The sequence below is a fragment of the Echinops telfairi genome, unplaced genomic scaffold (assembly GCF_000313985.2).
Source record: "Echinops telfairi isolate 266 unplaced genomic scaffold, ASM31398v2 ScPeMD7_70;HRSCAF=299, whole genome shotgun sequence".
NCBI classification, from domain to species: domain Eukaryota; kingdom Metazoa; phylum Chordata; class Mammalia; order Afrosoricida; family Tenrecidae; genus Echinops; species Echinops telfairi.
In genome coordinates, this window is record NW_022103968.1 from 73,154,749 (window position 1) to 73,164,491 (window position 9,743).

General features: G+C 51.2%; 1 protein-coding gene across 1 annotated transcript; it reads left to right on the forward strand.

Annotated features, from left to right (window-relative positions):
- Window positions 1–2,968: 2,968 nt before the first annotated feature.
- On the forward strand, window positions 2,969–9,538 carry CRYBB2 (crystallin beta B2). The gene is made up of 5 exons (XM_030885971.2): window positions 2,969–3,032; window positions 5,322–5,440; window positions 7,282–7,414; window positions 8,525–8,667; window positions 9,370–9,538. Exons 1-5 carry the CDS (start codon window positions 2,976–2,978, stop codon window positions 9,536–9,538), a joined length of 621 nt encoding a protein of 206 aa, XP_030741831.1. The 5' UTR covers window positions 2,969–2,975.
- The last annotated feature ends 205 nt before the right edge of the window (window positions 9,539–9,743 follow it).

The following is a 9,743-nucleotide window of genomic DNA, read 5'->3' on the forward strand; positions in this document are numbered from 1 at the left end:
CATGCCCTCTTGTCTGCCTTGCCTTTTCCTCATGTTCTCATTCCCAATACAATTCGGGGGAGGCCTCGGTTTGAATCTAGCCACTGCCTCTTTCTGGTGCCTTGCCTTCTTTGCTGTTAAAAGAGGGGAGAACTTGGAAAACCTTCCTGTTTGAGGGGATTAGAGATTATGCTGGTCAGTGGTCTGTAACAGCTCCTGGTAAGCCTCTGGGGCCACTCGCCCAATGTTCTTTACTATTATTACTCAAGACCCTTTGGTGTTGTTAGTTGCCTTTGGTATGCTCAAATCCCCTGTGTATTTTGAATGTCTTGGTGGCATAGTGGAAGTGGGAGAACGATGGGGCTTTCTACTCCCTTGGAGTTAGTGTTAAAATTTTTTTTTAATTAAAAAAAAGAGTTAAAGACTTGGAAACCCACAGAAGGAGTACTGCCTTGTCCGATAGAGTCACTAAGAGTTGGTATGGGTGCAATTGCAGTAGGCTGAGTTTTGTTTGTTTGCTTGTTTGTTTTGCGTCCACATCAGACAATCTTCTCTTGAGATCCGAAGGTTTTCAGGGCTGATGTTTGGAAGGAGAGCACCAGGGCTTTCTTCCTAGTCTGTCTTAATCTGGAAGCTCCTTTGCAACCAGCCCACTGTGGGCAACATTGCAGGCATTTCAAATCCTGGAGGCCTCACTTCCAGCAGCCCGGGACCACACCATCCACATCCTTGTGTACCTGCCTGCTGAATTGAACTCAGAGAATTCACAGGTAGAAGGAATCGAACCTGAACAGTTCAGTTGCACATCAAGGGCAGTCAAATCTGACAGCTCTCTCCATGGTCATCCTTCATACCTGGGGAGAGGTGACTGCTGCCATGAGCTCAAAAGTTCCAGTTGCCGGGGATGTCAAAGCCACTGATGCCTAGTGGGAATAACGTGTGTTAAGGGCTTGCAGTACCACATTCTGTTTTATCAAGTTCTCACCACCTGCTTGCCAACACTACTGGGTGTTCTGACTGCCCCCAATCTACAGACAAGGAAACTGAGGCACACAGAGAGACTGGAACCCAGGCAGTGCCTTGCTGTTGGTAAGCCATTGTACTGCATCCTGAACTGGACTCACAGGGTTCCAGCTTTGTTCCAAGGATGCTGAGGGGGAGGCAGTTGGGTACTGGACCTTCAGGCACTGTGGCAGCCTCTGGGCTGGGTTTGGTGGGGGTAGAGAAGAGCAAGCTGGGCTCACAGCTGCTTCGCTGAGTTTCACCTTCTACTGTGGGGTCAGTATTGGGCTCTGCCAGAAAGGGTGGTGGTTGGCAGCCAGTCAAGGAGAAAGTTGAGGCAGCTGCTCTGTGAAGATCAGCACCTTGGCTTTCCCTGGGGGCAGTCTGACTCTGTCTTATGGGGTGGTGGTGAGGTGGAATTGACTCCATGGCAGTGAGTGTGGTTTGGGTGGCAACCCAGAGGTTAAAGCTCTCAACTGTGAACCTCAGGGTCAGTGGTTAGAAACTGTTCTCGGAAGACAGATGAGGCCATCTGTTTCTGTAAAGACTGACAATCTCTGACACCCCAGGGAGCTGTGCCCCTCTTGTCTGCAGGGTTGCTGTGGGTTTGCTGGACCCCACGGCAGTGGGTTTAATGTGAAAGAAGTTTCTGGAAACTCGATGTGGTCTCTGGAGCAGGAAACCAGGTCTCCTGTCTTGTCCCGGGGGAGCGTAACCTGACTTGACTGGTGTCTTGGGAGAAATGAGGGGAAGAGTTGGACATTTTCTGGAGCTTTCCATGCCATTCTTAAAACTTCAACCAGATTTATTCCTGTCGAGTCAATTCAGACTCAGGTGGGTTCTGTGTATGGAAATAAAAACTCCACAGGCTTGTCTTGGCTGTAATCTTTGTGAAAGTGATCGCCAGGCCTTTCTCCCCCAGTAATGCTAAACACCAAGTGTTGGTGACACCCAGCGACCCTGATATCTTCACCAGCTAAGCAATTCCCTCCCCTGATGCTCCTGACCATGCCTGGACACCCACCTTGGTCCCTTTGCTTTCTCATAATGTAGAATTCCACAGTAGGTACTTTCCCTATTGGGGCTGGGTAAGACTGACGTGGAGAGGAGAATTCTGGCTTCTGGGAAGGGTGAGAGGAGTGAGTGAAGGAGAATGGTTTGGGAAAGGGGCACAGGGGGATCTGGGAGATCCCAACCTGGCAGTCACCAGCCAGATGTGGCTAGGGCAGAGCTGTGGTTGGCTAAATTAATTTGCTTCTCATCAAGAAACTCCAAAAACAGAGAGTCCATTCTCTGGTCTGGCCCCAATGGACTCTGAGCTTGGCAGTTCAGACCCACCAGTCCCTCCTTGGGAGAAAGATGAGGCTATGTGCTCTGCTCTCATAAAGACCGACAACTTCGGAAACCCACAGGGGCAGTTTCTACTCTGTCCTCGGCAGCATTTCCCAAAGTGGGCAGTACTGCCTCCTGCTGTGGGATGCTGGGATAGCCAGGGCACCTGCAAAAGCCGATCGATCTCACACTACATCCTGGACAATGGGCTAAAGCACAAATATTTTTCATTAACAAGGGGGCGCTGAGTTGTCACTTTTTCTGAAAAGAGGTGGGGATTGGTCCAGTAAGTTTGGGGCCCAGTGTAGAGGCTTGCTATGAATTGGGATCAACTCAATGGCAGTAGGTGTGGGGGTGAGGGGGCCAGTTGGGACCCTGTGTAAGCTCTAATATAGCACCACTGATGTCCTGCACCTTTTGTTTTTCTGGGGCTGACCTGGATCTAAAAAAAGAAGAAAAAGGTAGGTGTTTAGTTGTTCAGACCTGTTCTAAGCTGAACTGAAACCTCGCTGAGGACAGAGTTTGGGGCTAAGCGGAGTGGTCCCAGCAGCCCCCTTGCATGCGCCCCCCCCCATCCCCCAGCCACCGCACCAGCAGGGTGAGAGAAGACCCTGATGGCAGGCCTCCACATCTTCCAGGTATTTCCTGCCCAGAAGTCCACCATGGCCTCGGACCACCAGACCCAAATAGGCAAGCAGCAGCCACCTCCCAACCCCAAGGTGCGTACAACAGCTCATCGCCCTCATTCTCGGTTTCCACTTGTGTATAATGGGTTTGGCATCTTCCTTCTCGGGGCACTCTCTGCTCCTGTCTGGGCTCAGTTTCCCCTTCCTGCTCCCGGGGGAGGGGGTACAGAATCTGAAGGCCTTGCCCTGACTGGACCACCTGAGTCCCCACACTAGCTTCCAGCATTAGAGCCTGCTCCGTGACTCACGGGGTCCCTACTTGCAGCCTCCAGTGAACAGGGTGTGCTATACAACAAGCTCCATACCCTCACATGAGGCTGTGACACTGGGACTGGACTTGCCACAATCTTCATAATATGGGGAGAGCCCTAGGGATTTTACCACAGGGATGGGAGACAAGGCAGAGAACTGGGGGTCACTTTATGCATGGCACATTAGCGTATGAGCCCCACACCAGCTTGGAAGTTCACCTTGCAATCTCACTTCCATGCCTGGTGTCCAGGCCAGGGGATAGGTACTCCCACCACCCAACTGGCTGCTCCCTGCAGCCACCTGCCTACTCGTTTGTAGGAGTCCTGGTCAGAGATCCACCCACAACCATCAACCTGTCCAGTCAAACTGGGCAGTCCCTCACCCTCTTGGGCTGTTTTTCTGGGGGACAGATGATAAAGCAGCAAGCAAACATGTGAGTTCGAATAGAGAAAAGGGCTCAGAGGAAACTTCAAGGAAGAAAGAGCCTTGGGAGAGTCTAGCAGATGAGGAACAGTGGTCAAGCAGGGTCTCCCGGAGGAAGGGACATTTAACGATTGATGTGGGTCCAGGGAGGCACTGTGTGACACTTGGTGGAGCTGTGTGGCACTTGGTGGAGGGGCTGGGGAGAGGCAGAACAGGACAAGGAAAAGCATATGCAAAGGCCCTGTAGCAAGTGTGAGGAACAGTAGGAAGGTCAGTGCAGGTGGCTTAGAGCCCTGCCCAGCAGAACTACAGGAGTAATTTGAAATGTTCTAGTAGCCACATTGGGAGAGAGACAGGGCTGTCTACTTCCATAAAGCATTACAGTCGCAGAAACTCACAGGGGCAGTTCTACCCTGTCCTATAGAGTTGCTATGAGTCAGCATCGCCTTGATGGCAGTGAGTTTGGTTTGGTTTGGTTTTGTTCGGCTTCCTAGTTAACTTGAGGGAAAACTATCACCTCCATGAAGCCAGGATAAAGTCAACAAATCTCTCAGTCCATGTTCTTGAGTCTTCGCAGTAGCCTTGCAAAAGAGATGGAAAGCCCATTTTACAGATGAGACCAATAGGGCCCAGAGGAATTCAGACACTTCCTGTGGTTGCCCAGCTGGATATAGCACAGGGGCATCTGAGGCTAGGGCTGTCTCCTGACTTGGTCTGCAGCTGGGTCACCGGCCACAACAATGCAACTGAACCTGTGGGATTTGTCTCTGCTTTTGTCCAGCCAATCCATGCTGACTCAGCCTCAGGCTGACCACATGGGCTCTGTGGCTGCCCATCTGGAGTGTTCAATCCAGAGACAAGTCCCTACAAAGAGTGGCTAGAAAACCTCTGCTCAATATTCTCACTGCATCCAGGAAAGATGCAGCTGGCCTCTCAGTTAGCACATGGCTGTGAGCTTGGGTGGGATGCTTCACTTTGGAGAGCGTTGTTTCCCATGGTGAGAATGCTGCCAGCCCCTAGATCAGGTGAGTCAAGGGGGACCAAGGCCCCTGGTATGTGTGGTTGTACAGGTGAAATGGGAATGAAGCATGTATATAAGAAGCCCTAGTTTGGTTCTTAGGGAAGCAGAAACATTTCAGGCCAGGTGACCTAGCACATTGGATCAGCATCATCAGCCTCACCTGAGAGCTGGTGAGAAATGCAGAATTGGGGGTTGCTCTCCAGTTCTGCTGCCCCAGAAACTGCATTCTACCAGATTCCCAGGTGCTCTGCATGCACATGAGGGTTTGAGAAGGTCTGTTGGAGTAGAAACAGCATCGGGCAGACCTGGGCTCCAATATCCTGCCACTTACCCTTCTAGGGGTCTGTGACATCTCTCTTCATTAATAGAATTGTCCCTCCCACATCCAGAAACACTAGGATATGCTAGCTACCGTCCCCCAGGTCCTTCTAACTGTCCCATGAGACCGGTACTGCCTCAATGCCTTATTCTACAGATGGGAAAGTCTCATGGCGGGGACATGGCTTCATGTTGGGGTGGTAACTCTGAAGGCAGAGTCTGGTAACATCCTTGGGGCTCCCCAGCCTTGACACTGCCCACTCTCACTGTCCCTGCCATGAGGGGTTAATGCTCTCCTCCTGTTGCAGATCACCGTCTTTGAACAGGAAAACTTCCAGGGCCACTCTCATGAGCTCACTGGGGCCTGTTCCAACCTGAGAGATACTGGCATAGAGAAGGCGGGCTCCATTCTGGTGCAGGCTGGACCGTATGTACTGGGGAACTGAGTGGGGGTGGGGGTGGGGGTATGTCCTCACGCTGCTGCTAGACTGTGCCTCCAGGGGACCAGGAATGGTGACAGACAGCCTCTGAAGAGAACCTGTGCTTTGGGAACCAAACTACTGTATTGCTGTTGTTGGGTTCTAATTCACAGTGACCATATACAGAAAAACAGGTCCTGTGTCGCCTTCACCACCGTTGTTACATTCGGACCATTGCTAGAGCCGCTCTATCAATCCAGCTCACGAAGGACCTGCCTCTTTGGGCTGCCCCTCTATTTTATCAGGCAGGACGTCTTTCTCCAGTGACTAGTCTCTTCTGATCACATACCTTAAAGTATGTGAGATGAAGTCTCACCATACTGGCTTCTCCAGAGCACTCTGACTGTACTTCTTCCCAGACTGATTTGTTTGTTCCTCTGATGGTAATTTCAGTATTCTTTGTCAACACCATGACTGAAAGGCTCTTCTGCAGTCTTCCTTTTTCATGGTTCACCACCTGGCTGTCAGTTTGTCATACCATCGTGATTGTGAGTTGCTGTAAAGTTGCAAGCTAGGCCACCAGCACTTCAAACACTAGGCAGGTGGAGAGTCACCCATGGTGGGGCCATTTTCGGAGGAGCTTCCAGATAAAGAGGCTCAGAAGAAGGACTTGGTAGTCCACTTGTGAAGGATTATCCACTGAAACCTTATGAAGAGCAGTGGAAGTCAGACCCCTCTGGGTTCAAGTCCTGCTTCTGCTCTTGGTGGCTGTGTGATGGCAGATGTGCCTCAGTTTCCTCCCATGCAGGAAGAGGTTAACTCCACCCTCCTGAGGATGATGGGAGAGAGCTTGTGGACTTACAGCATGAGAATTAGAGTTCTGTATTTTCTGGGGATGGTATTTGGGGGAAGTGGGTTAAGCACTTCATTGCTGATTGCAATGTTGGCTGTTTGAACCCACCAGCCACTCAGTGGAAGAAAGATGAGGCTATGTGTCTCCATTACAATTGACAGACTCGGAAACTCTATGGCAGCAGTTGAAAACAACAAAGCAAAAATTTATTTTGACACCTGGTGACCCTGTAGCACAGGATCGAACTGCCCTTGTGAATTTCTGAGATTGTACCTTATTGTGGGAGTAGAAAACCTTATCTTTCTTCCATGGAGCAGCTGGTGGTTCAAACAGCTGACCTTGTGGTTAGCAGCCCAACATGTAACCACTATGCCACCAAGGCCCTGTCCTAGAGGGTCGCTATGATTAGCATTAACTTCACAAAAACAGGATGTACCCTTGAAGGGAGCAGCACTGGCAGAGTACCAATGTGCTTGGCTGCAAACGAAGCAGCCAAGTGGGTCAGTGGTTCAAACCCACCAACCTGTCTGTGGGAGAAAGATGAAGCATTCTGCTCCCATAAAGACTGATAGCCTTAGAAACCTATAGGGCAGTTCTACTCTGTCCTAGGGGCACTATGAATTGACTGATGACCACTCATTAATAATGGGTTTGGTTTATTACTATTATTATTTAATGTTTCCTTGTTGAGATAAGATCCCTGGTGGCATAGTGGTTACCCATTGGGCTGCGATTGTCAAGGTCTGCAGTTTGAAACTACCAGCCTCTCTAGGGAGAAAGACAGGACTTTCTACTCCCAGAAAGAGTTACACTCTAGGAAACTCACAGGGGAAGTTCTACCCTGTCCTATAGGGTCACTATGGGTCAGCATCAACTCGATGGCAGGGAGTGAGTGAGTTGTTAGGGTGGACTGGAGTGAATCCTGGCTGAAGGGGGTTTGGAACTCCTTTGACCTCTCTGTCTTCCTCTGTCTCTGTCTGTGTGTCTCGGTCACAGCTGGGTGGGCTATGAACAAGCCAACTGCAAGGGTGAGCAGTTTGTGTTTGAGAAGGGTGAGTACCCTCGCTGGGACTCATGGACCAGCAGTCGCAGGACAGACTCCCTCAGCTCACTGAGACCCATCAAAGTGGTGAGTCCTCTCCCCTCCCACTACCCTCCTTTCTTCACCTTCCTGATGTCAGAGGCCCAGGGCCCAGGAAGGAGCCACCCTGTCTGACAGGGCACCCCTTCTGGTTGATGGTGGTGGTGGAGCCTTTCCTGCAAAAGTCTTTCCTGTGTTTCCTCATCTGTAAAATGGAGATAGCATATATTATATCTGTTATTAAGGTGCTCTGGTGGCATAGTAAGTTATGCATTTGGCTGATAGCTGAAAAGTCAACAGTTTGAATTCACCAGCCACTGCTTGCGAGAAAGTGAAACTGTTAGCTCCCATAAAGACAGATCATCTAGGGAACTTGAGAGAACAGTTCTACTCTGACTCATAGGGTCTCTGTGAGTTGGAATCAGCATGACGGCAGTGGGTTTGGGGCTGATCTGGAGAAACCTTGGTGGTGCAAAGGGTTAAGTGCTTGACTGCTAACGGGGTAAGCTTTTGGAACCCACCAGCTGCTCCTTGGGAGAAAGTTGAGGTGGTCTGTTCCTTTAAAGATGGACATCCTCAAGAAACTGAGGGAGCAGTTCTACGTTGTCCCATAGTGGCCCTGTGAGTCAAAATCAACTTGATGGCAATGGGTTGCGTGCTAAGATGTCCACATGCTATGCTCAAGGCTGGTGCCTTGCACCCTTCTAACCCAACAGTTGCTGTTGAATTGTTTCCGACTCACAAGGAACCCCTGGGATGGTGCAAGACAGGGCTTTCATGGCTCAGTGTCTGGAAACAGGTCAGCAGGCTCTTCTTCTGAGGTGCACCTGGGTGATCACCAGCCACTCACTGTTTGGTGAGCTGCTTGGATACCCTCACCATTTGTACCACCCAGGGGACTCATGGGAGTTAACACAAGACCTTTGTCAGAGGAGGCGTGGAGGCTGTAGGTGCAGTGATGTTTCAGGGTCTTGTCCATAGTGTAACTTCTGGGAGTGTGTGCTGCATGCACGTGTCCCCACAGTGACCCCACGCGGGGCCACAGTTCATGGAGCTTATCACAGACCATGGGTGGTAAGCGAATTGGGTGGGGCGTAGAGTGGGAAGACCCAGTCACCTGAGCTCCCTGCTCATTCCCAGGTCCCTCTCCATGCACAGGACAGCCAAGAACACAGGATCATCCTCTACGAGAACCCCAATTTCACAGGGAAGAAGATGGAGATCATTGACGATGACGTGCCCAGCTTCCACGCACATGGCTATCAGGAGAAGGTGTCCTCCATCCGTGTGCAGACTGGCACGTGAGTGCAATCCTACCCCTATTCATTCTGCCCCGGGCCCATGGACACTGGACCCTCTATCCTGCTTTTCCAGGAATCACTGCTCCCTCCATGCCCCCAATCCCCGTGTGCTATCACACTTGCAAAAATCACCCTTCCCAACCTCAGCCTATGAGTGGCTTTCGGCCCTGCCATTTATGCCCTTTTCTTGCCTGTTGGGCAGGTCAAATCCCTGGGCCTCCCCTGTAGCCACCCAGAACAGGGCAGTCCATGGGGGAGCAGGAGTGGGTGGCAGGCAGAGGCGGAGCCAGGGGAAGGTTGGGAATGGGTCACAGGAAGGGCGGCCATGAAGCCTTGTGCTGTACAAGACACTGACCCTAGAAACAAGAGCATCCTTTTGGTCCACAGACCTTGCTCGGGATGCCACAGACAGCGTCTGGACAGGGCCATGCTGTTGCTGACCTTCACAGCTTGCAAAAGAGGAATGCTAATTAGGCCTTCAGAATTTGTATGCACTGGCTGTTCACATCATTGGCCTCTTGAAATCAGCTATCATGGGAGAATTTATCCTACAAGAATTGTCAAGCACTACAGGGCCTTCCTCTGCTTTTTTGGGTTGTTTTTAAAGAGAAAGATCCTAGAGGGAGTAGGGTGTGCTCTGTTCAGTCCTTCTTCTGTCTGTCTGTCTCTCCATGTTCCCTCACCTCACCTCTGGCCCTACAGGTGGGTTGGTTATCAGTACCCTGGATACCGTGGGCTGCAGTACCTGCTGGAAAAGGGGGACTACAAGGATAGCGGTGACTTCGGGGCCCCCCACTCCCAAGTGCAGTCCATACGACGCATCCGGGATATGCAGTGGCACCAACGGGGCACCTTCCACTCTTCCAACTAGCACACTAAACGCCCCATGCCTCACGCCCCTTCCCAGGCCCTTCCCAGAGCCCAGGCTACTGTGGGGATTCCTCCCTGGCCTTCCCAGTGAGTGAATAAAGTGTGACTTGCAACCAGTCTCCGGAGTGCATTTTATTCCCAGAGAGAGAGAGAGACAGAGAGAGAGAGAGAGAGAGAGAGAGAGAGAGAGAGAGAGAGAGAGAGAG

Bases quoted from the DNA above. Each gene is read 5' to 3' on its own strand.
- CRYBB2 (XM_030885971.2), top strand. From the start codon at position 2,976: ATGGCCTCGGACCACCAGACCCAAATAGGCAAGCAGCAGCCACCTCCC. The intron at 3,033-5,321 runs GTGCGTACAACA...CTCCTGTTGCAG, and splicing joins AGCCACCTCCCAACCCCAAG to ATCACCGTCTTTGAACAGGA. The intron at 5,441-7,281 runs GTATGTACTGGG...TCTCGGTCACAG, and splicing joins ATTCTGGTGCAGGCTGGACC to CTGGGTGGGCTATGAACAAG.